Genomic DNA, 27,703 nt, shown 5'->3' with positions numbered 1-27,703 from the left:
GTTTATGTTTGAATACTTTTTTTCCACATAATGTTTGGTAGAGACAAAAATATTGTATTCGTAAAAATAACAAAACCATAAACAAAGACATGAAATTTTTTTTCGGTGTCTAACCTTCTTCTCTGGTTGCGCCACCTATTGCATTCAAGAAAAGAAACTTTGCACAGTCACCCATGACTGCGTCCAGATAAAACATTCAAAATAATAACGCATTTGATAGCCACGATCATACACTTTCTTTCTGATTATTTAAAAATCGAGACGTCGTCAGCGACGCAGTATCTGAGAACACATATTTGAACTGTAAAATAGTACATTAATATCAAATGATCAGAATATTCCATTGTGGTTTTTACAATTTGTCGTGCTTTCTTTCCTGTTGTTGTAGTTTGGAGAAAATTGAGTCGGAGATACAATCTATGATATGTTAAACCAGTGAGGTATGATTTACCACACCTGTCAAGAGTCATGTGATCGTAATTACAATAGACAGGCACTTAAACGCCTTTCCGAAATGTCATGATATATATATGAACGTTGTTAGACATACGTTATGATTCGATACAAAAGAAGACGGAAAACCGAAAGATGTCTTAAGAGAATAGGCTGACTTGCGCCTGTTATTCCGTATTAATCAATCAAGAAAGACACTGGTTGAAAACAATACAAAGTTTGCATTGTTTTTAAAGATAAACTTTCTTACAATAGCATGAATTAGTCGTACTAACAATGAGAAACGGCAAATTGACGCCATTTTTGTCTGCAATTTCCCTCAAAATGATATATAGTCTGTTTTAATTCTCTGACTAAATTAGAAATACTCTTTTTGACTAGAATTATGAATACTGTGACAATAATCTTTGCTTTGTTTGCTTTTACTAATTCCATGAAGTATATTTCCAGAATCTTGAGCTGATGTCGCAATGATCTACATCACTCGTATAATTTCCTCTTCAAATTATTATGATAACACGGTCTCACGATTCCCACATGACTGTCTTTTTTGCATACGTAAGCATTATTTAGTAGAAACTGTAACAAAAACTGTCGAATATTTGAAGTAGAAAGGAAATAGTGGACTACCAATAACCCTCATGGATCTTTGCAGATGCGAAGGTTTGAAGTTGACAATAACCAGAACTCTCTTAGTCATTATAATCGTAATAGTGTTTTTAATAATATTCTGGTAAATGCTTATCAAACACGTAGCTAGACCATTTGTCATCATACGCAATTATGGTGTGAGGAATGCATTTCCCTCTTCGCATAGCGACGAGAGGGGAAGAGTGAGGGAGGGGATTAGTGGGGGTTCGGGTGGTTGCATATATTCCATGTTAACACTGGTTATGAAATCATGGAGTGATTTTTCTCAGATCAAGGTTGATTGCAATACTAACAAATCATTAAAATATTTGATCTGCACTATTTTTTATTGTCAAAATTTTCGTACGCGGTTGCGTATCTGAGTATAGGCAGCTACGCGCATGCGTGGTGCACACCAACCTTGTAGTATTAACCTTTAGGCAGTATAGGCAGCTACGAGCATGCTCGGTGCACACCAGCCTTGTAGTATTAAATTTTAGGCAGTATTGAAAGCTACGCGCATGCTTGGTGCAACCAGCCTTGTAGTATTAACCTTTTCAGATCTATTCTCATAAACTTGGGCTATGGACACGTAACAAGTTTCCCAATCGTCCATCTGAATGCAGACGTAACTGTCCGATAAAATCTGATTTCCAGTGATCATGTAAAGTTTGTGCAGCAAAATGTGGTAAATGTCGGTCATGTAGGTCACCATCGTTGATGAATAAAAATTATATTACCATGATTTTCTAATAGCATTTATTCCCAGGATGCATTTTTTATACAAAGATACACCATCAAAGTCAAAGAAATTGTTGATTGTCTGCATAAAAGACTATAATTATACCGGAAGGTTAAGAAATATGCATACAAACATAGGTTGGGGCTTAAAACAGGGCAGGGCATTCTATCAAAGTGTAATCACTTAACTATTCCTAACCATTAGCTGCTAATACTATACAAGGAAACAAAATTAGGCAATATCGTTCTGTATTTACCAACATATCCAGCGTGTGATTAACAAATGAAGTTGACAATTTGATAACACACAAGAGAGTGCTTTAGAAATTGTATGGCATTCTGAGGTATGAACCGATTTAACATGGTGTCCACAATGTGTGCCACAGAAATCCACAAACAAAGAGGGTGGCGGTATGTTTAGGCAAAAGATAGAAAGCGCGATGGAAACGTTCTAACATTTCTGTTATTTTTTAAATAGATTTTTATTTGATTTTGTTTGTCTGTAAAATCTGTTTAAAGCAAGTTTCGCTAACGACACCATGTTCAAGGACTAAGCAATACGGGATCCGATATATATATATATAAAATTTTCATACGCGGTTGCGTATCTGAGTATAGGCATATATATATATATATATATATATATATATATATATATATATATATATAGAGAGAGAGAGAGAGAGAGAGAGAGAGAGAGAGAGAGAGAGAGAGAGAGAGAGAGAGTGAGGCTATTTCGTGGGAAGTAAATAACCTCTTAATAAATAAATATCTTGAGTCTACGAGATGCTATGTCTCAGCTATATAAAGAACGATCTCGTGCCCACAAAATATTATCATTATCTCCTTCTCGCTACATAACAATCTGTAGCATTTATATATCTCATTTCACGGTACTCTATCTCCTGTCCTAAAGATAATATCTTCTGGCCATGAACTAAATTCTCGTGCCTACAATATAGCTTTTAGAAAACATCCCCTGGCAATGAGTTAATTTCTTGCGTCTTTGACATAACCTCAAGATAATATCTTTTGGGCAAGAAATAATTATCTCGTTCACTCGACATAACATCTGTTGGTCTCGAGATAATTTCTTGTATCTCTTCCATGACTCGGTATCCCGTGGCCACGATATAATTTTGAACCTTTTCATTGTCGATATCTAATCCAGGCTCTAGCTACGAGTTCGTAGCCTCAACTTGATTTGTTGTGGTCGAGGCTACGAACTGATCCCATATCATGTAATGGAGCAAAAAAATTCGTCACTAAAGTCAGAAAAACAAACAGTGTAGAAATCAAATACATAAGTATATTCATATTGTGAAAGAAATTTGGCTTATTTTGAATTTATTAAGCCCTTACGCGATAAAATATATTGGCATGGTTACTCTAACCTTATCCTGTCGGCCATGACAGATAACGGGAAACTCTCGCCGTGACCCCTTTTCTACGTAAGTCTTGCCAGACCATATTTTGGATTTTCTACGCTATACAATTATCAATTAAGTGCGAATAATCGCTTCCTGGTGGATTTTCAAAGTTGCCGATAAACCGTATTTACTTTTAATGCGCAGAATTTCTGACCCAAACGGCGCCAAAATTTTACTACGATTTGTTTACATTTCCAAAAAAGGCGCCAATGTCCTTATATGGCACACAAACAAACGAGACTGAGAACGGAAGTAATCATTATTTGAAATAATATGGTGGACGATCTAAACGAAAATATCGGCTAAAAAAGGTAAACGAGATTTTACAACTATTTCTACAATGATTTTCGATACTTCCGGTATTAAATAAGAGGACTACTCAATTTATTGGATTACATGAAAGGAATATGTTTAAAGTTTTATTATTAGGCTAAAGGAGCGCCGGGTGTGAATCACACCCGGCTTGCTCCATTAACACGTATATGCTCATGTTAGTACCCTGTCCACTAGGTTCGAGTAAGGGTACTAATATTAGTACTAATCCAGGCTCCTGTGTACAGGACAGGTCCAGTATAAGCCATCGTAGATTCTTTGGCTGTTCTGTTTATGTTGGCCGTCGAGTTCAAAGAGTGCCAAAATAGTGTTCAGTAACTGCAAATGATGTTATAGTATGACGAAAAGAGTGTCCCCGTCCCCCTTTAAAGAAAATTAGGTAAATCACACTGCGTGCTATGTTTGTGATAGTCATAACGAAATATACACGCAGTTTGATACGGTTCTACCAGTTATAGATTATCCTGTATTAGAATGCAGTACAACATTCCTAGCGTTTCCCTTAGGAGTCATAAAAACAAACGAGATATTTAACTGGTAACATTAGTTAAAGCAGTTGTAATGGGTGTTGGATAAGTCGATACATTTCATGAGCATCTTGGCCAAAGAGGGCAATGTCCGTCAACATTAGATATGGCGCAACCGGTGCGTGTATGTGTGATGGATTCATTTTGTTTATTTTTTCTGTGATGGACAGCTATATTGTTGTCAAAATTATGGCATATGGGTTGTGTAATCACTGTGAATAACACACAATGTTGTTGTCATAATTTATAATGGTAAATTTGTCATTGTAAGAATAAATTGTATTACTGACTGGTTTAATTTTGTACAGCATATTTTGAACAAGACTTAAGTCGAATTTAATATTTTTGACCCGGTCTATTTTTTCCGGCACACTGGTATCTCAGTTTTGTTCTAACAACAAAGCGACCGCTTTCAATCCGAAATGAACTCCATCGTGTTCTTGTAAATATATGTATTCGACTAAATCATACTTTACAGTGGCGCATTTAAAATCTACGTATGTTTTAAGTTATCTAGGTCCCAGACAATATACACTGCATTACTATGATGCAGAAAAAGTTGTACTAATTGCTGGGTTGTGTACGCAGTTAGTCACGGCTGGGCTCATAAGCACGAAATACTAATCGTGAATTGCTGACGTATCTAACAACAATAAAAAAGCAATGTACGCATGTGAAACAACATATGTAATTATTGGTGATTCGCTTGGTTAGCACACAATGACAGATTTAGTTGCATTTGAAGGAAATGTCAAAGAAGTGCATCAGAGATGTGATATAGCTCTTTATGAACATGTACTTTAGTGTTAAAAGTACATTACAAAAGAGTAATTAATATTATTCATTTGTAACATAACCTTGTAGACGATCGATATATATATATATATATATATATATATATATATATATATATATATATATATATATATATCCGTTTTCTTCACCTCCTGTGAATTAGTTGGGACATGCTTTAAGTTATACGTATTATTTATTCGCTTAGCTCTACTAAACTATCTTACTCATAGCATTGTACTTGCAACATCAACAGGTGAAAGAGGAGCGGTCGGGCATTGAAGGAAAAAAGCACCGAGTACTCTCTTAATAGCCAGACTGGAGATTCAGTCGAGTGTATGCTGTATAACGTCATTTCCTGGACAAAAGTGGACGCATCAATTTTGAGTAAGGTTAATATTAAATTATTATATGATGTATGGTATGTACTTATATAAGGCTAATGGTATGTACTTATATAAGGATAATGGTATGAACTTTGGTAAGGTTAATATTATCATTTGAAAAACTCTGGTATGAACCTTTCAAAAGAACAATCGTAAATAAATCAACAAAACTAAACATTGAGGAAGGCATTCGTGCAAACCCCCAAACCCAACAACAACAACCTAAAATACCCATAATAAATAAATAAAAATGCGCTTACGCCGAAAACGTACATATACTGAAATTTTATAAAAGATGATCCAGTAATCTTTTTTTAAATGTACCATCTATAGTTGCTTATTATACGTCCAGTCCAATTGAAAGCAACATAGGCACTGATCTGCTGTCACATAATGCGCCGGCAGATCAGTGTCTATGCTGTTTATTCTATTTATTACTCCTATCAAACTGCAAAGATATGGGTCTATGCAGTTTGCAGTCAGAAAAGATTTATTAGCGAATACAAACGGTATTTAAAGGTCCTGATATAATTCTTCTGTTATTAATGCAAACATTTTTGGCGTTATTGTATTAAATCTTCATCAAGTTCGAAAACGTGTATTTTTGGGCCCGACACCAATGTATATTAACTTAGTTATGTGTTTTAAATTAAATAATTCAAATTCTTCAACCTCGACTTAAAGTAACCCATTTTCACCCACCAATCTGAAGAATAAATAAACAAAGTACACTGAAGTCATTCGGTATACAGTACGAATTTCACTCATCCAAATTACACAAACATGGTAGGCATTGACTCATTTGTGTACCAGATCACACTGAACTGGTATATTTAGCCTTCTCCCCCCCCCCCATCCCCCTCCATTAAAATAAGTTTTAAACAGTAGATTATGTTTACATTTTGAACAAGAGGAATCCATTAAAGCATCCCTTATTTAAAGTCCATCGTTTTACCACAAGGCCCCGAAGGACTGTTCCATACTTGTCGAAAGTTGTAAGGATGGAAGACGTGTAACTCGTCAAGGTGAAAACAGACGACTTTCCTACAGTGCGCAGCCTTGAGAAGCAAATCTTCACGGACACTCCTTGGTCTCGCACGCTACGGCATGCTGACTGAGCAGGGATAGGGCGATCAATCATACATGTAGCATTTGCCATGTCGTTCAGTACAAAATACTGTTTCCTCTTTTAAAGGTGAACAAAACCCTTTCTTTCCGTATTAAAATGCGGGCCTGTGTTGTTTTTTTTTTTTGTTTGCCTTGTGTTTTAGGCCAGCAACATATAATCTATAATAATACATAAAGTTGTCGATATTTATCAGAAGGAGAGAAGTCAGAAAATAAAATTTATTTTGTTGTTTTTATAAAATGGTTCGTATTGAAAGACGATAAAAATAAAAAATAAAAACAATCAAAAGTGAAAAAAATTGGTAATGTTATACATTGTAGTTTTATTCAAATCTGACATAATAACACAAAATGCGTCCATCTAAATACATTTAGAGTCACAAAGATCTGAAAGAAGTTTGGAACCTCGCAAATGTTTGATTCATTTGACAAGTTATTGGGGAAATGCGTGCATGTATGTATGCATGTTAATATGAATATGTAGATATGTACGCAAGCATGTGCTCTCAGCACAATCCTGGCTACATAGTGTCTAGTAAGTTTCTGTATCAAAAAAAGGAATGCAGAACAAAGATGGCGGCAAAGGGGCGAAATCACTAAACTACAAATTCAAAGTTTTATATAAATCAGACTTAATTTTAAAGTAAATGACTTTGTCAGATGAAACATAATCACAGAATAAATTCCACGGCAAAAAATGTTGCTTCCATTAGCCGCCTCTTACGATATGCAGGGGTGGGAGTGAGAGTCGGGTTATGGGCGCATCAAGCCTATCCTGCGTCTATAAGTCCCTGAAGGGTTGGGTGGGGTGGGCAGTAACAGTCCACTCGGTTTTAACGTGTTGAAATGCTACCTTAAGCACAGACGTATAAAACACATAAATTTGTAACTTAATTGTTTTCAGTACATACATTAAATGTTTCCTGTCTCATAATAACCTAAGATGACAAATATCGGAAATAAGCGCCCAATAATTTAAATCGTAGTGTCTTCTAATTATGCGTATGAAATATTGCAGACGACAATGTTAACTACATCACTCGAACAATATTTTACTGACCATAATCTTACGACAAACGAAAGCTTGACATTTATATGCCGGTGATTTTCCCCAATCTGATTAAAATCAGATCTCCACTGTCCTATGTGTAGATCTGACAGCGACCACATATGGGTCATGTTCTAGCGACCTATGTTATTAAGATAATCGCTAATTTTATCAGCCAATCAGATGAAGTCTTGTATATTTGCATTTGGGAGACTAAGCAGTGTGGCTGAAGCGCATCAATGTGTTCCGAACTATTTGATTCACTATCAGATTTTTGTAAACTGCATTTCCGTTGACTGATTCAAAAGTCACCAGAATATGACCTTTAAGCGATCACTGTCAGATCTTAATCTATGACAATGGAAATCTGATTTTAATCAGATTGGTGATTTTCCTGTCAATCAAATTTGACTAGAGCTAATGCTGATACCCATGGTCAATCTGAGAAAATGCATGGACCAGAAGTGACTAATTATGACTGAGTTCTTGTGGATCCACGCTACTTTTTTATTGGCACATTTGCCGATGTTCCATAAAATTCGAATGAAATTTCATCCTTTCACCCTGTAATGTGGATTAAAATTCAGGATTTCATAAGAACGACCATAATAACTGTGATGCATTACATCTAAGCACACTAGTCACATGTCAAACACATTCACAAAAATACTGCATATGTAACGGTTTTTCAATATAGTTAATTATTTTTCACAACTTACCAACATGACTCTAATAAAAACTAAATGCAATATAAAATAATTGATACATAAAAGAGACCATACACTGTTTGAGATCAGCACCTTAAAACAACACTTAAACAACACTGGAAGAAAACAATTTAACAGAACTCCTTTCTGCATTAATTTTCGAGAAGTCTGTAGGAGGGGAAAAAAGATTTCTGAACAAGATAAATGTTGTAAATTTTTTCAAATGCTTCTATTCTTTATGTCGTATAGTCAAATGGTATACAAATAACACAAAATAAATTTATTTAAATCGTTAAAAATAACTGACCAAATTTTACACATTACATTTAGCGATTACAAGTGTTCAAATGGGTTTTAAAGCCAATTGCGACGAAAATAAAGTGAAAATCAATGTTATTTTCTTTATAAAGGTGTAGCTGGGCAATGGGTCTTCAACTCAGCTGGTTCTTTAATTTACAAAAAGAATGCAAATTTTGATAGTTTTGAGATTACTGTGGCATCAACATAATTAAAGGCGAGGCCCCAAGACTGTGGAGTTCCAATTTGTTGGAGACACGAGTCATGTTAGACGTGTGTACCAAGTGTACTGGAAATACCGTGAGAGATCTGCTGCGGAAAAGAACATGTTTACGTACAGTCAGCCAAACGAATGGACAAAGCGATAGCTGTACCAATACCCCTAACACCACCACACAAGCCGTATCACAAGCAGGGTGATAATACATGACAACGTTTATCAGAATCTATCCTCGAGTTCTATGCATTCTGTTCCATTTACCTCCGTCGTTGTCCACGTCATAGTGTTTAAATCTTTCAAAAACGAGAACTAAAATGTTTAGATTTACGGTTAATGTTCCTGCCAATTCACTTCATCCTTCCCAATTTCTCCTCACAATGAAAGTATTATTTTTAAACAAATTTGTCGAAGCTATTTGTCTAAATATTAAATGAACTATTTTGCGGAGGTGTTAACATATGCAGGCCACCTTAATCCACTACAACATGTACAACATGTATTTGGTCATTAGTTCCAGGTCCCATGTTTTAGACTACACAGCAAATGTACGCTGACATATAGAAATAAAGCAAAATTCACTGAACTCGGGAAGAGATAGAAATATTGAAACTTAATACATACAAAAGATCATAAATCTGAACCTACTAAATTGATTCAATTCAGAACGGACATGACGCTCAGCAAGAGTTTATATCAATTGTTTCCTCACTGGCAAATCACTGTTATGAACCAAAACCTTCTACACAGAACGACACACTTTTAACAATTGACACTAACTTCTCTTTAAAAATCTGCAGTTTTGGAATTAAATTCTTGGACAATTCATACTGACATCCACTGCAATAAAAAATGACCGAGATGACGATGAGAAAAGTGACCCCAATAATATGAAAGGCACAAAAGTCTGAAGCAATGATAATGATTTCAATAATAAGGACGACGATGATAATATATCTATGGTAAACGACGATGATAATATATCTATGGTAAATGGTTTGGCCTCGATTGGGTGGCAAAAATTGATGAATCGACTTAAGTACCAACATTCTGGCGTTAACTTTGCCCCCACCCCCAACAAACAAGAAAAGTTAGTTCAACTTTTAATCAAAATCAATGCCCTTTCCAGTTATACATGGTTAAACTTAATTTTGAGTAATTATCGATCGTGTTGTTGGTTCTCATTCTGAAAAGACCTCTTCTATCTTGCAGCAGAATTTCTACTTTTAGGTCTAGTGAAACCATAGCAATTATTTTACAACAAAAGCTTCCGGCAAATTTTCAACAAAAGTCATAACTCTTTATCGACCATTCGCTTCCATTGCAAGAACTGTGTAAGAGAGATTAAAATGATCACTACAGACAGTAAAAATTATGACTATCGTCTTCATTAACACGCACAACATAACTAGTATTCTAGTGTTTTCTTGACCTAAATATCTGCAAATCTACTGCACCAGATGACTGATCATTTATGAAAAGAAAACCTGGATTATTACTATTGTTCAAATTGACCCACAAATAAAGGCACAAGAACATTAGCTGCACAGCTAACATTATACCGCTAAATTGTAAACAAAAATGTTTAATATCTAAAAGTTCGAGTGATATGTCGATTTTGTTCGAAATGATATATCAATCAAAATAATTCGTGGAAATTCATCGAAATATGAAAGTACAAATATAAATATTCATCAAATTTTAAATCCAGTTCAGTACAAGAATATACTCCCCACACATCGTCGACAGTTAACATGGCAAAAATCTCCTAACGAAACATAGCACCAGTGCAAATCCATTCAAATAATCCTTCTGTAGTGTTATATATACCGATTCTCGTATATTTGTCTTCTATGTATGCCAGTTTTAGATTCAAAGATTCATCCAAGTCTATCATTGTAGTCAACACACTATACCGTACGTTCATTTGTCCTCACTCAAACCTTTCTTTATCCATTGTACAGTGAAGACAGTTTCTTAAACTCCACAACAAACTAACACATAACGATAACGGTTACACTCCTCTGATTCTTATATCTCAACGAAGAATTAAAAGTCATTTGTCTTTTTGATTTCTTCTAGGCCGAGACCTCGATACCATAGCAAATAAACCCTTTCAGCCAAATTATTTGTTTAATATGGCCGCCAGACATTTCCTGCATCTGTGTTTGGATCTCTTCCGGTCCGTGTGGGTGACCTCCCATGATCAGTGCGAAGACTAGTAGTAGCAGTAGACGGTTGATTGGAATTTGTACCTGTTCTATTTCTGTCATGTTCTTCCTTCAGCTGGTGAGATAAAACAAGTCCTTCTATTGCCAATCGGCTCGTGTTAGATGGTATCAACGATGTTCGTTTAATTCTCATATGTATATCAGATGATCTTTGGCCAATCATATCACTTGGCCTTTGGCCGAGAAAGTCACTAGGTCTTTGATTAAGAAGGTCGTTTGATCTTTGGCTTAACATATCACCAGACCGTTGACTTCCCAAGATTTCGTAGGTCCGTACCTCTCCTGCTGGCATGTATAAACCGCTTTGGTATTGCGATGAGGAGCTGTACAGGTGTGGATAAATAAAACTAGGTGGCAGCACTGATGATGGAGACCCCGGTAAGTAGGAAGACGCTGTCATAGTGGTGGGTGCTTGGTTGATTGGACCAAACATATCGGCCGATAGCATAGGGTACGATGACGTTGGATGGTTACCAGACAGTGGTAGTGTTGTAATGGCGCGACTTTCCTCCAAAATTGCCAAATTTGAGCTACTAGCTGGATATGGAACGTTCAGCGACGTTGATCCGAGTGTGTGCGATTCCGGAAAACGCGTCTCAGGATGTCGGGAATCTGGAAACCGGATTTCTGTAACAGACTGGTACCTGGGTGGGGGTAACATAAGCGGAATTCTGGATTCCAAAGAGACTCTCTCAGCGTACCGGGGCTCGATGGAGGAGAAGTCTAATCGGTGAGCTTCAGGAACGATGAGAAGCTGTCGATCGTGTTGTGGTGGAACAGGATGGTTATTCTGTGTTGTGACCGCGGGGAGATCAACTGGGTTTAATGTAGTGAGGCGGGAATCAGATGAATGCGAGTCCCCTTGCTGTGGCGGGGAAATTCTGTGACCTGCAAGGAAATAAAGAAAGACCTTTCTGAAAATAAGGAAACATGTTCAGTAGATTATTATTTTCTTTTGATACCCGTTATCGTGGCAGTTTGGGGATTTTTTAACAATGGATAATACATATTTTACATTTTTCGTTAATACAGAAGTAATTCACTGAAATATTTCAATTCAATCTTTTGAAAAAAATATCAAATACATAACGCATATTCGAATAAAATAAGAAAAGAGCACCGACCAATTTTCAAACAGTACTATCACCAGGTGCCTAGGTTCTATTTATTAATAGATGGTAAAAGATTATACTAGAGTCTTTAAAATCACTTCGAATCATACTCTCTCTCGATCGATCGATCGATCGACCGCTCCGGTGGCCTAGTGGTTAGAGCGTCCGCCTAGGACGCAGGAGGTCGTGGGTTCGATCCCTGGCCGAGTCATACCAAAGACTTACAAAAATGATACTAACAGCTGCCTCACTTTGCGCTCAGCATTAAGAGGTCAGTATTAGGACTGGTCGGCCTGGTGTCAGGATAATGTGACTGGGTGGGACATCATGCTACATGTCTGCGGCATGATGCCCCAGTGCTAGACATCACTATAAACTGTCACACTGCAGACATCGCAGTGATATGACTGAAAAATTGCTAAAGCTACGTTAAAAAATCCAAATCACACACTCTCTCTCTCTCTCTCTCTCACTTCTTTTGGTGGTATAAACATCATTTGCTCAAATAGCCTCAACACGCATCTCACCTGTGAGTGTCGTCACCATATTGTTCTGTGACTGGGTATATGGGGGCGCTGCAGTGTTGAGAGAGGAGAAAATGGAATCCTTCGTGTAAGAAGGAAGTGGATCAAAAGTTCCCCAGGGACTGCGTCTGTTATCTGTGCAAATAGATAATGACAAATCGTTAAGCTTTCAATAAATTTAAATCAGAAAAAAAACGTCGTGCTTAAAGTGAAAGGAAATTAGCAACACTCCTAGTTGATTATGATTAACTTTCATGGACTTGAATATCGTGCAGACAATTTCATACAACACGTGCAGACATACCGCTGAGTGGAAGTTTGGTGATATAAAATAGGTCTTTGGTTCCTTCGATCAAACAAGGGACATTTGTTTCCTCCATATATAAAATGGAAAAGGTTGCCTGCAGGAGTGCACTACTCTCATTTCATGTCATTAAGTGTCTGCATCATTGCATGTTAAATTTGAATATGAACCGTAATAGCCGAAGCCACTCGCAGAAAAATAATAATATGAAATTCAAATTCATCATGATTAACCAGCCTTTACAGCATGTTAGCTCATAAACTAGCATTTTGAAACTCGTCAACCGATTAATTTTCATATACAACGTTATTTGTTTCCGACTATTCCGAATTCGCTTGATTAATTATACCCTAAAATTTAATGATTTTCAATAGTTATCTCCTATTGCTTTATTCGTAACGAATAAACCTGAATCAAAACCAGAATTTTAAAAGTAGTCCAAATTTAATTATTCTGGCTTTCTGACCTAGACTTCAATAGTTTAATTTCTTTATGAGAAAAACGCCCCCCCCCCAAAAAAAAATGGACACATCACCAAACCATTCATACTCATTTTATTCCTTTCCATGTTTTACCACCCACCCCGGTAATTATGCGGACGAGGTATTTAAAATATATACTTATATACATATATATGATATATACATATGTACATCAATCTTTAGAATAATACATCAGAAAAATGTTAAAATCAGCGTAATTTATGTAGTACAGTTGTATTTTCAAAAGTAGAGTCCAACAGTTAGTGTCCGGCAGGAACATTATGCATATATCGGTAATGCAGGAAACAGTTTGATTCCCTGCCCTGGTAATAATTATCCATGTTTTGCAGACTGGCAATTTGTTTCTTTCAGGAAAGCAATAATTATATCCCTAATTAACGAAGAGATCCATTAGAAACACCTCTCCATGTTTTGGAGACAGGTAATGTTTGAAGCCTCGTTCACACATCAATATTTTATTTTCAACAGAAACAAATAATTATATCGGCAATTAATGAACAGACGCTCCTCAGTGTTCTCCCAACCTTCTAACCTGTCAGATATCTTGAAAATATATTCCAGTGTCCAGTACTTCATTCCCTTACGCAACTTAATTATTCTTTCGACTAATTGATCTTTTGATAATTATTCTTTCGACTAATTGATCTTTTGATAATTATTCTTTCGACTAATTGATCTTTTGACTGTAATGAAAATCACTGGTGCTTGGTGTCGACCATAACAACGACAAAGACAGAAACCCTTCTAAATGGGCCAAACGTATTGTCAAACATCGTGGCCGATAAGCAGACCAGGCCCTAGGACAAGGCGAACAAGGAAACATCCTCGGGAACCTGCGCTACTGACGAAAATCAACTTTGCAATGCAGTTTTTTTCTTTTTCTTGGGGCCCCGCTCATCGCTTGCTGCCTTGGGCCCCGCACATCCTAGGGCCGTTTCTGCCTATAAGAGTTAATATTTACCTGTCTCAGAACAGGTGCTGACTGAAATGGACTAAATTGAAACACAGAGAGGATGGTGACAATCCTGTAAGATAATCGAACTTAAAAACTGCAACCCAAATACCTACGGATGTATAACGTATCAAATAACAACACTTTTACAGCACTCATAAAAAATACGGATTTTTGTTTGCTTCGAACATGAAACGACTACGAATTACAAACCTTTGTGCTTATTTTCTGTCTCGCTTGTTAGGCGAATTAAACTGGAATTATCGGCCTCACTAAACCAGTCGAATCCTATCGGAAATCTCTTTAGTTCGATACATTGTGTATCTAAAGCCAAAATGTAGAATTTTTCAGAAAATTCCATGATTGAGGGAGGGGATTCAGACTAAAATTGAACTCCAGGTGGAAAAGACTCTTTCATGAATAAATGAAGTAATTAAACCATCTCTTGGTCAAGGTTTTAATTCCTAAAGAGCAAATCAGCGAACAAATCAAATAAAAACAAAAAGAGCATGGGTTTTCCAAACAATCTAACTTTTCTTTTCAGCTAGCAAAACTACTGTATAGATTTCTTCATGGCGAATGACCAGGAACAAGAACATTCATAAACAATTCCAAATAGAAGATCATACACGCATATCCACAAAAGCGTAGTGAAACCGGGCAATATTATGATATCCAAAGATATCAACAAACCTTGGTTGGATGACCACCAATTCTGGCACGTGCCTTCATCGAGGACTGAATCCTGGACTTCAGAGGCGCCAAGCGTGTGCTTAACCACTGCGCTTTCTGGCTTTATATCCGCGCTAAATTCCACACCACAACGTCCAGTGCATGCTGACGTACCTGATGGGTGAAAGCCGTTGGTTTCGACTGACGGATGGAGTACACGTCGCGTCGGGTCCGCCGTTTGCTGCGTGGATCTCCTGAGTTGTTCCAACTCCGCCAGATGGGACGGAAGTCGCCGGTTGTCTAGTAACGAGTCCGATAAGGGGCGCTCGATGATATCAAGCGGCCCTCTATGTGTGATGCGACGATCATCCGTGCGGAGCTCTGAAAGGAACAGAAATGAGTCTGATCTGAAAATATATTCCTTTGCCTCACTTTATTTAAATTCAAGCTCGCATAAATCAGTTTAAGCAATCAACATAACAACACCTGTACAATTAAGAATAACTAATGGATTTTGTAGTTTTCATCGCATATCCTTCTGTTACAAGTGATATCGTGCAGTTTCATTGCTATTATCAAACAATGGATTTGTTACCGAACCAACTAGAGTGACCGGTAACTCCTCAACTTCGATGGATGCATTACTTGTTTCCAGTAATATGTAAATGATAGTTGGTACAAATATAGCTGATCGTTTTATTAGTGATTACATAGTAACGTTTCGTTATATCGGTTTAGCAGCGGAACTTAATGGATGTTGCTACCGACATGTTTGGAATTAAAAGACTGCAGACATTCATAAACCTTGCGATTACTTCAATAGCTTTATTCTGGACCAATTATTCACTCAATACTCGGATGTTAATGACTGAGTTAATAGTTTCAACACTAAATTCGTATTTTTTCTCCTCAATTAAAATCATGATAAAACTAGACGAAAAAAGTTATGACTCCGCTACGGCGACAATGCGTAGACAAAAGGAAAGAGATCTTGAAATGATAGTTGCACCAGCAACTCGACAAACTGAAATAACTATTTAAAAAATTGAGAAATAAAGCTGATAATATGAAAAAGGAAGTCAAATGAACTTCAATGAAGACCGAAATTTTGCTGGTATAAAGAATCAAATAGTTCTGGAGACTCACTAGATGTCTCATGACAGAATCGGCACCGAATACCACAGACCTCAGATCGTCGTCGATCCGATTTACCTGCATAAAAAACAGCTCTTCAGAATTGTACCTGACTTATATAAGACCTTAATTGGAAAATGCCATTGTAGTTTGGTACGGTTGTAGCGATAGGCCAGTGTAGTTTGGTACGGTTGTAGCGATAGGCCAGTGTAGTTTGGTACGGTTGTAGAGATATGCCAGTGTAGTTTGGTACGGTCGTAGCGATATGCCAGTGTAGTTTGGTACGGTTGTAGCGATATGCCAGTGTGGTTTGGTACGGTTGTAGCAATATGCTAGTGTAGTTTGGGACGATCGTGGTAGGCGAATTTCAATCCCAAAAAAAGAGCTACATATGATGAATATGTTCTTTTTCTTAAGCGAAAATCGAATTAGTATGCAATATGCTTTGCCTGTATATTCTCTTGAAATTCTTTGCAACATCCCTCGATCAGACTGATGACTAATTGAACATCCCTTTATAAGAAATACAGTTTACTGTTGATGACCAACTCAACATCCCTGCATAAAATGGGAAGTACGTTTCAAAACTCATGCCTCAGTTGAAGCAATAACGAAGGACCGATAAAATAAAACGGTCATTAAGAAATATAACATGAAACGAAGTCTTTTAACTAGACGGGTCCGAATGCTGTTGTTGTTGTTGGGTTTAACGCCATTTTTAGCACAAAATATACCAACTAATCCGGAAAAAGCACGGTATGAACAACCGATCAAGGGGATCCGAATAGAAAACCACACAAGACATCAGATAGAAGCTGGACTCATTCTACACCAAGTCTTCATGTGTTGAAGATAAATCGCTAGATTCTGGGTTTACCTTATCCATTAAAATCTATCATTAATAAACTTAATGAAATGTTTAGAGGGTTTTCCCGTTTATTTTTTATGGGATAAATCAAATGATCAGATAAAAAGATTAGTCTATACTGAAAAATATTTGAAAAGAGGATTGAAAATTATGAACATTAAAATACAAACGGCATTAAAATCATCCAAGATAAGTAGACCTATTTTGGATACATATAGTGGAAAAACTTGATAATTCGAACATGCTGCAAAATATTAGATATTTTTGTTTTCGAAATTGAATTTTCTAAAAAGAGGCTTCTCGAAAAATTCTGGAAGGGTATTTTGAACGAGTTTGTTAAAACTATCAGAAATAAACAAGCCCGAATCATGGAATTCGTTTTTAGTTCAGCCAGTGTGGTTTAATGCTAATAGTAAAGTCGAAGATCACATTATTTCTATAAACATCTGAACAGGTGTGGAGTATAATCATGGATTTCACATGCAACAATCAGTTTATTTGTTTTATTCATTTTTAAACAGATTATTCATGTGGAATAAACTTTTTCAATATGAGACTATTATTGGTAGTAGTATATGGGCTACTGCTACAAGCCAGGGGTCTTTACTTGACCAAGCAGTGTCAAACCCTGCGCGATTCCCGCTAGCAGTCATAAAGTTTACCCCAAATTTCCAAAGACTTCCATACAATTTCAGTTGTATATTTAAAGCCCGACGTGTCCGTTCTATACATAAATTTTACTGTAATTAATGCAAGACCACAGATCTCACAACCTGCCAAATATATATCAACCACACATCTGCATGGTCTATCTTCATTATCCTTCCGTACCGTCAGCAGTTCACGCCGTAGAAACTACACAACTATCCCTTAAAACAGGGAACTAGTTTAACTACTCTACCTTAGGCCAGTAAAACTATGGTTTCCAGGCACATTTCGCCCATACAACTGCCTCACCAGTGCCACCATGGCGACATAAACGATATCTGCCGAGTCCCTTCTTATTGATTCCATTGTGTAATTTACCGGTTTCCTACCGTAAATAATGTTACTGCAGTCACACCACCAATGTACACCACTAGATTTAAGTAGGGACTTTGTTATTCCAGGGACACTCATTCGGTTTTGACCTATATTCACTACTAGTGAACCATGGCATCATGGAAACTCACTAACACTTTATTCCGTGACGCTTGTTCCTAGTAAATGGCTTATTATTTTGGCTAAAGGAATATTTTTATTGCACCGAATTCCAATAATCAGGAAAGCAATCACACAAAAATCTAAGAATTCCTTAAAACGGGGCGCTATAACCAAATGTGCATACTCCAAATTATTGCCCTACTATTGTTGTTATCAAATAATATTTGAGAGCATATTCGGGCAAACAATATTTCTTTTTTGCAAAAATAAATTCAAAAAATTATAAATATAACTACAATATTGCTAAAATGGCCTGAAAACCTAGGTCATCTACAAGTACATAAAACTACTGATACGAAATTTCGTTTATTTACCTTATTTGAATTTTACTTCTTTGAGTTTCCTTTATTTACGTTATTTGAGTTTTGCTTAATCGTGCCAAAAGTCTAAACCCCAAAATACAATTTAAAAAATTAGACAGATCGCTATAATGACTTGAAAAATATAATTGGTTTATCTACTTGTAACCATAATAAGGTGTTTAAAATTCACGGCATCAAGTCTATCGCACTAAAAACAATGGGGGGTGGGGTGGGGGCGGGGAGCGTGCTGCAATCGTACCGACCTTCAGACGTATAAGCGTACCGACGGACATCAAGGGGCGTACTGCAATCGTACCGACCTACAGACGTATAAGCGTACCGACGGACATCAAGGGGCGTACTACGATCGTACCGACCTACATACGTATAAGCGTACCGACGGACATCAAGGGGCGTACTGCAGTTGTACCGACTACAGAAAAATAAGCTTACCGACGTACATCAAGGGGCGTACTGCAATCGTATTGACCTACAGACGTATAAGCGTACCGACGGACATCAAGGGGCGTACTACGATCGTACCGACCTACAGACGTATAAGCGTACAGACGGACATCAAGTGGGGTACTACGATCGTACAGATCTACAGACGTATAAGCGTACCGACGTACATCAAGGGGCGTACTGCAATCGTACCGACCTACAGACATATAAGCGTACCGACAGACATCAAGGGGCGTACTGCAATCGTACCGACCTACAGACGTATAAGCGTATCGACGGACATCAAGGGGCGTACTGCAATCGTACCGACCTACAGACGTATAAGCGTACCGACGGACATCAAACAATTTGCTATGACAATCGTTACTCACTTAATTTACTTCTGGGCTCTCGAGGACCATCTACAGTGACTTTAATAGCCTTTTGGTATGTAGCAATTTGCGGAGGAAATGTGCTCACCATGATTGTCAACGCAAAGCTCTTTCCTGTAAAATAAGGAATATAAAAGTTAACGATATATTGAAAGTACGAAACTAAATAGAATCTATCTCGTGATTAAAATATGTTAAACAAAAGCATATTGGTAACATGACATATCTTAATGGAAATAATAATCGCTTCTTACAGGTCAAACTGACAGATGTCAAAAAAAATTTTTTGGGACAAATGTTTAAGAAATATGATTTTTTTATGCTGACAATATTCAAACAATATAAACAATACAATTTAGATTCAAAATTCAATTTTTCTTATATTTCTTATTATTTTTAAAAACTATACACTGCCACCATCCAGAAAAAAAGACGTAACTGTGTGCCATTTTAAGGCGCATTTAAATTTATGTTTTGAACTTTTCTTGGCAAAGTAATGGAAATAAAAACACATCCAGTCAATATAATGCATCTCCATTATTTCTGGAAGAGACATTCAAATTTTAAATAAAAGTGACACATTTGAAACATAATCACTTTCTTGTCAATTACACAGAATCGCGTTCTATCATTCCCTCTTTGTTTTGCAGCGCAATGACTAGTATGCTACGATTGTTAGTTTTGTCAAGTCATGATAAGTCAACCATTTACCGGTTTTTGTGATACAATCTGCCACGTGCTCGTAATTATTATGACTTGTTAGAATGACTCGTCTTTATATGTGTGTTCATCATTATCTTTCATCAAATGCAAAGAATATCGGAGTAAAGACAACTGAAGAAGCTGTGTTCACGACAAAGACATGTAGGGACGCATTGATGAATTAGATATGTGTAGACAGCGCAAGATCGAAAAAAAAACTAGTTTTAAAGAATTTAATCCCATATCTGGGCTGTAAATCTCCTCCTCGTCAATTTTTAATTCGTCTAATTACTCCTAGAAATCTGAAGTGCTAAAAGTTAACGGACAGAGAATAAAATATAATTAAAGCTCTACAGCAGGTTCAGATTTTAGCACCAACAGTTGAAGTCATTGTGTAATCAGTTGCCCCTACATCTGTCAGCCTCTCAAGCAACCACATGGCGCTCCTTAAAAGTCTTCAACTTCTTGATGGCTTTGATTAGAATAATTAAAGTCTGCGGGATCTGGACTGTCTGAGTGGGAGACAGAAATAAACGGTCACAGGTACTTGAATGATAAGTTTTTGTAGTGATTATTATTATTATTATTATTATTATTATTATTATAGCTGATAAGGAATATATATATATATATATATATATATATATATATATATATATATATATATATATATATATATATATATATATATATATATATATAGAGAGAGAGAGAGAGAGAGAGAGAGAGAGAGAGAGAGAGAGAGAGAGAGAGATGGGTATGTGTGACTCCTACTAGTATTAATGAAAATTTATTAATTAGGTTCATAAGTAATTGGTAAATTACCGAAGTAGACCAATAATTTTGTCCGATTATGGGAACATTTTACATCAAAATTTCAAATCACTAGATCAGTGGAGAAACATTATTTCTATTTAAATGCGCATTTAAAGCAATGAAATATGTCTTGAAATAATTATTATTACATAATCAAATGCATTTAGCTTCTTTTCGCTGTTACACCACCTTTAAGTTTTCCTCTCCTGTACTACCAGCTAATCTCGTTTCTTTTACAAACTCCTTGAATTTCAAGTAATTTGTTATTTCCTTTTTTCCATTTACTCTATTAGTGGACATCAGTTTGGTTAAAATAAACTCTTTTGTATGCAGACTTTTCCTAGCTTGATTGTGCAATATACAAGTAGACTATTCAGTTAACTATTCTTTTAATTTAACATATTTCACTTTCTTTTGTCACGTTCAGTTTGTCTGCATAATTTATTGATATACGGGTAAAAAAAAGTCGAGCTTTATGAATCATAGTAAAGATGACGCAAATGTTCTTTGTCGGTCGTCTTCGATAGAGACCTGTACTTTTGGTCCTGTCAAAAACATCCAACGAATACTTCTTGTTTCATAATTATACATTAGGTGTCATCAACAAGTCAACAGATAATCCATATATAACATGTCATTCATTTTCAAAAATATGCAGTGGGTTTGTTTTTCAGTCCTTCCAAATATATGAATGATTTCTGATTTATGTCAATCTTGCCATTCAAATGTTTGATTCTAAAACAGCTACCTCATACGTTATTTTAAATTTCAATTTATGCTCCATAATTTCTGTTTTGCCGAAAAGTGAAAGACTGTCCTTGTACAATTTACGAGGTTGTACTGTGAATTTAGTAAAATTCAACGTTGTGTATTTACTCACATCAAATAAGTAATGCATGTCCTCTTCATACTGAACTGTTTTACCATTAATATTAATATCAATTACATAATTAATTAAAGTTTATATTTTACTATTGATTATCTGAATGTTATGATCATTAAATATGATATCTAAATCGGTATCTTTTGTAAAGCATTAAATATTATATTTTTATAAAACAAATAAAATTTGTATTCTCATGTATGTTATTTTGAATACAAATAACTCTCACCACACGTTTATCAGTCTAAACATGTAACTAAATATACATCATTATATATTGACAGCGATACAACGAAACGGTATGCCGTTATTTATGCTGTATAAAAAAAGAAACTAATTTTGTGTTTTGAAGCGTCTGTGCTGACGTCTAGTGTTTTTATTGTCTATGTGGCCTAGAAATTATATCTATACACGAGAACATAAACATACACAAAAAAATCACTGCTCTTGCGAGGGTCATTTTCATACTCTTCGTGGCATATACAAGAACATATGATCATGCAACAAAGGTGGTCATGACAACCGTTCCGTCATGCAATTAACACGTATTATATTGTATCCAAGACGCATATCCACCACGTTAAATACTTACCAACTGTATACGTGAATTGATACAAACTACTGTACTTTTAAAAATCATGCAAAATATTACTATATTTCTTTCTTGCCAGGGTAATTCAAAGTTTTCTCACTTGACACTACTGCCTCAATAACGAAGCGCTAATTCAGTAAGTGTGTGTGTGATTTGGATTTTTAACGTAACTTTTAACAATTTTTTCTGGCCGAGTGGTCTAAAGCGCTCTCCGTTACGGATCACTGCCATCTCACCTCTGTCTGCGTAGGTTCGAGTCTCGGATTCGGCCAATGTGGGTATGTGAGAAAGCTTGCCAGTAGCTTCTTGAGGGTCGGTGGTTCTTTCCGTGGATTTCTCGGGTTCTTCCTCCACCATTAATACTGGCCGCCATGTATAGCCTATCGTGTGCTGAAAAATGGCGTTAAACCCTACAACAACAACAACAACAATTTTTTCAGCCATATCGCTACGATGTCGGCAGTGTGGCAGTTTATAGTGATGTCTAGCAATGGGGCATCATGCCGCAGACAAGAAGCATGATGTCCCACCCAGTCACGTTATCCTGACACCAGGCCGACCAGTCCTAAGACTAACCTCTTAATGCTGAGTCTTTGGTATGACTCGGCCGGGGATCAAAGCCACGACCTCCCGCATCAGAGACGGACGGTCTAACCACTAGGCCACCGGAGCGGTCCAATTAATTCAGTAAGAATAACGTTAGAATAATTATTCATTATGAATTACGATATCGCATGTGCAATACCAATGATGTAGTGACATAAAATTGATTTTAAAAAGTCGTGAAGAAATAATCGCACAAGTTAAAAGGATTTAAAACAACATGTAGAATTAAATAATTTACATTACTTGCAAGACATTTCTCTCTATTTAAAGATGCTATGTATGTATGTATGTATGTACATAAATCTGATGAACACCTGTTATACGGAAGCTGCGATAGATCAGTTGGAAGAGAGCCTTACTCATAATTCAAGTGTCCTAGGTTCAATTCCATACCAGCCAATGTCAGTATTAAGGAAACGGACCTAGCTCTCATGTCTCCGGGATGCTATAGCCAATAATATGTTAAAAGTGCCGTTAAAACCAAGAAAACGAAAGCAAAAAGCTTTTATAATACAATGCACTCAAAAATACACGCGATGCTCACTTATCAATTCGGTGGCTTCAAAAGTGTCTTGGCAACGATGGAGGAGAACTTGCTTCAGGTGTATTTTAATTTGTGAATATTTTTACTCAAGGGCAAGCTGCCATAAATAGCTATATGATTTATATGTTGTTGTGTATTTAAAACACTGATGCAAAGGTCGGTATAGTTCCAAAACTATTTTCACTCTTTTTTGAGCCAGGAGAGATCTTTCTAACAGAAAAACAATTACACTCAAATACTGTTAATATCGATAGATATATGTAAAAAAAAATGTACCACTAGTGTCGGTGGTTCTTTCCCGGGTTTTCCCGGGTTCTTCTTCCACCATTAATACTGGCCGCCATGTATAGCCTATCGTGTGCTGAAAAATGGCGTTAAACCCTACGACAATAATTAAACTTTGGACAACCAAATAAAAAAAGTATATCCAAGTCGTAGCCAACAAACGGCAATACCACGCTCCCTTTAGGACTGAACCTAATGCCGTAAGTGCCCAAATATATACTACCTTTGCTAACTATTTAGGCCTGATTTAACAAGATTTATTTAGTCCAGGTTTAACATAAATTACAAGCTATATTAGTAACATGTCTTTAAATACTGCGGTGTGTAATACCTTGACATTCCGGAAATAGTTGACCAAATTCTTTCCCATTATCAAACGGTTCATTGCAACACGGTTCCAGCAAACTGCAAATTGCTGAATAGGAGAGAAGGGTTGTGCCGCCGTGTCAGCAAGGTCTCGCGTAGGCGGGATATGACAAGGGAAGCATTTGTTACACATTGAATAACTGAGTATGTTCGTGGATATGTATTGAAAACAAGAGATATTAAAAGATATGACTAAGCTTAAATTCCAACACTGCAGGAAATGTTGTTAAAACGACTCTTTTGACTGGCTTGGCTTAAATACTTATATCATGAGGGAAGATTCTAATTTTGGTGTCAAGTGTACGCTTTTACCTGGAAGATGTTTTACATTCGATGTAAGTGTTCCGGCAGCAAGTGCCGTACACATCTATTATTGTACCTGTCGAGCACATATTTTCGTATATATCAGAGCAGATCGTTGTTTACCTATCATTTCATAATGATTTCAGCTGAATATTATCTGTGCTGGCTTATAAGACGTGTTTAAGCGCAAACTGCACAAACCAAGATGCGCTGGCAGATATGGGTCTGTGCAGTTTTGTTACGAGTAATCAATAGAACAAACAATATTGACCCTGATCTGCAGGCACATTATGCTACCGCAGGACTGAATTTTGGCTGTTTGCATTTTGACTCGACTTATAAGCGAGTATAGACGGTACTTCTAGTAAATTAAGTGTCCTGCCGTCATAGTTTTTACCTCCCAATTTGTGCGTCCCCTGTTCAGTTTCTTCTTTATTGAGAAAAAAATAATATTAATATCCAGTATGTATACGATTACGCTAGACCTATCTTAAGGTAGTGTCACCGTATATATTCCCGTATACGTCAAATCTTGCTGAAAAATGCACAGACCCATAATGCGCTGGCCTGGGTCAATACAGTTTATTATGACTGATTATTCCAATAAATAAAAATGTTTGATGATGAAGTCGACTTACACTCAAGTATAGATGGTATTTGTTTAAACAACAAGTCGTTATACAGCAGTCATTTAAATGGATTTTAACCAAATCCACAATAGAGAAACGTACATTATTCTTAATAATTCAATATAACGTGCATTTTTATGTGTGCCAAACACACAGAATGGTGTCTGACTGTTTACTTTCAATTTGTACTAGTATCTGAGTTGGAAACTTTATTCCAGAATAAGCAACAAAAGCTAAACCAGCAAAGGCAACAATAATAACAACGATGTGTTGTTTATCACCATTTCAACCAACACTAAGAATTATCTTCTGCACTCTAACTGCCAAATAATACTTGCTCAAACTAATATGGCATAAATATTTCAAATCAAAATTTCATTGCGTATTATCACACTTTTCGATAGCTTGTCATCTGTGTAATTATGCTCTCATATTTTGAAAATGTCAAAAACAACGTGTAAAATTATCATTTATTGCGCAATCTGAGGTTGGCACATGTTTTGTCACGTGGTCAGCAGGTGCCATGAGTGTGTGTTCCCGATAAAGTGCAATGATAAGGGACGATGTGCACATCTCCATTAAATTTGAGAGACAATGGTTGTGCTTCGTTCATGATTGTTTCAGATGCTAGGAAGCTATGATAACCCCAGCTCAAAGGGAACATATGGATTGTTTTATTTCCTTTTGTCACTAGTGCAAGCCTATGAGTAGACTTCATAAAAAGGTATGGTAATATATAAAGTGATTTGGACTGCACCCCCCCCCCCAATCTAATAAACCGATGGAATATGTAAATAATACTGAGATTGAAGTCAATTAAATTCTTCATTTCTGAAAACAAATTTACTTATTGGAGGCACGGCGTAAAAAGCAGCAAAGACAAGAAACATGGCACAATTGTTTGGTGACAAAGGTGGATGGAAAAAAAATCAAAGGCTTGCATATGGGTAATTATTTAGACCAATTCAGTTCGGGCTTAGGGCAAGACATTTTACTACCATTTCCTCAACATTTAAACAGTCGTTGTTGCCTTGTAACGTTGTGCTGTTAAATGCTAATAAACCAACCAATCAAAATCGAGCAATCGATCCTTTCTCTTTCCTATGATTTCCGAAAGGGTGAAAAAAAAAGTATTATGAAGGACAATATGAACTGACTACCTTTACGTTGCTTTTTTATATGTGCATTTAAGAAAAAAAGTAAATCAGCTAACGAAAGTTGGTGCACTTGATTGCATGGGAAGCTTCTACTATGACACATAATATGTTAACAATGTCAGGAAGTCCATGTCTTGAAGGGAAACGGAAAGAATGTCACAGGAAAAAAGGCACAGATAAAATGTGTCACGCCTTTAGGTTAGACCTAAAATACAAGTAGGAATAAGTCACAAGAAAAAAAGTAACAGGAAAAAAGTCGCATCTAAGTTTTAGACGTGATAAAATAAAATCGTACAGAACATAAAGTAATATACTTTTATTGTTTCATGTAAAGGCATGTCAAAGTAACAAATATCATCCCCCACCCCACCCCCAAAACAATGCTTTATAACATAGCTTATATATTTCGTAACAAAATGCATGATACCAGTCATGTAGACCGTTAATGCAAAGGTCTAAGGTTGGATGGTTTTATTTATGTGGTTTAATTCCATTTTTCGGCACATGATATGGCGGCCAGTATATTTGGTAGAGGAAGAACCAGGGAAAGACCGTGTGAAAAACTACCGACCCACGGTTAGCTACTGGCAAGTTTCTAACATTCCCACTTTGGTTGCGATGTGAGTGATCTATAGGGGCATGCGCCTTAGACCACTCAGCCACATAAAGCCATGTCAAATCAAATGTCAGTGTCACATTCACTGCTGATGAAAAAGACCAAGATTCCACCGAACAGCACCTAAACACTCACCAACTGTCTTAAGTTGGCTGCCCTACCTTAAAAAAATGTCCTAAGGTAGGATGTCTTGTCCAAAAATAACTAATCTAAATGTCGGCTCCTCTTTCCAAACATATTTGTCTTAATGTCGGCTGCTCTGCCCAAACACATCCCCTGCTCTGTCAAAACACGTTTGTCTTAATTTCGGCTGCTCTATCTGAACACAAGCGTCTTAGTATCAATTGCAGTGTCCATATACAACTGTTCAGAGGCGGCGTTAGGAGTACGCAGGGCCTAGGGCCGACCATGACCGCGCAGGGCCTGAGTTAAAAACTGAGATCCAAGTCATCGGACAGCCGTTGCCCGCTAGTGGCGTTGAGAAAATGGCTGCATCTGTCTGCATATGTGCTGCCACCTGTTAACTGCGTTACGAAGTTGACTGGGGCCCCGAGTGGCCCAGTGGTCTAAAGCGCTCTCCGTTACGGATCACTGCCATCTCACCACTGTCTGCGTAGGTTCGAGTCTCGGATTCGGCCAATGTGGGTATGTGAGAAAGCTTGCCAGTAGCTTCTCGAGGGTCGGTGGTTCTTTCCGTGGATTTCTCGGGTTCTTCCTCCACCATTAATACTGGCCGCCATGTATAGCCTATCGTGTGCTGAAAAATGGCGTTAAACCCTACAACAACAACAACAACAACAACGAAGTTGACTAAGTTGACTTCGCAACTTTGCGTGCATTACGTGTGGCCTGTATCAGCGTTTCCAGTCTACCG

At 36.8% G+C, this 27,703-nt stretch overlaps 1 protein-coding gene across 6 annotated transcripts in view; it reads right to left on the bottom strand.

Moving 5' to 3' along the window:
• Positions 1-6,723: 6,723 nt before the first annotated feature.
• LOC149796434 (uncharacterized) overlaps positions 6,724-27,703 on the bottom strand; it is a 188,892-nt gene continuing 167,912 nt past the window's right edge. For 5 of the 6 annotated variants that reach the window (XM_089961100.1, XM_089961103.1, XM_089961102.1 and 2 more), the window contains 4 exons: positions 19,331-19,444; positions 15,009-15,368; positions 12,560-12,691; positions 6,724-11,808 (listed from right to left, as the gene is read on the bottom strand). In XM_089961100.1, the coding sequence (XP_089817226.1) occupies positions 10,823-11,808; positions 12,560-12,691; positions 15,009-15,368; positions 19,331-19,444 (1,592 nt within the window). In that variant the 3' untranslated portion in view covers positions 6,724-10,822. The remainder of the gene's footprint in view (positions 11,809-12,559; positions 12,692-15,008; positions 15,369-19,330; positions 19,445-27,703) is intronic. The other variant, XM_089961104.1, reaches the window with a different exon arrangement.

The sequence above is a fragment of the Sinohyriopsis cumingii genome, chromosome 6 (genome assembly GCF_028554795.1).
Source record: "Sinohyriopsis cumingii isolate HCF-2022 chromosome 6, ASM2855479v2, whole genome shotgun sequence".
Taxonomy (NCBI): Eukaryota; Metazoa; Mollusca; class Bivalvia; order Unionida; family Unionidae; genus Sinohyriopsis; species Sinohyriopsis cumingii.
The sequence above is the reverse complement of the archived record's forward strand: the minus strand, read 5'-3'. Positions and strand labels throughout refer to the sequence as shown.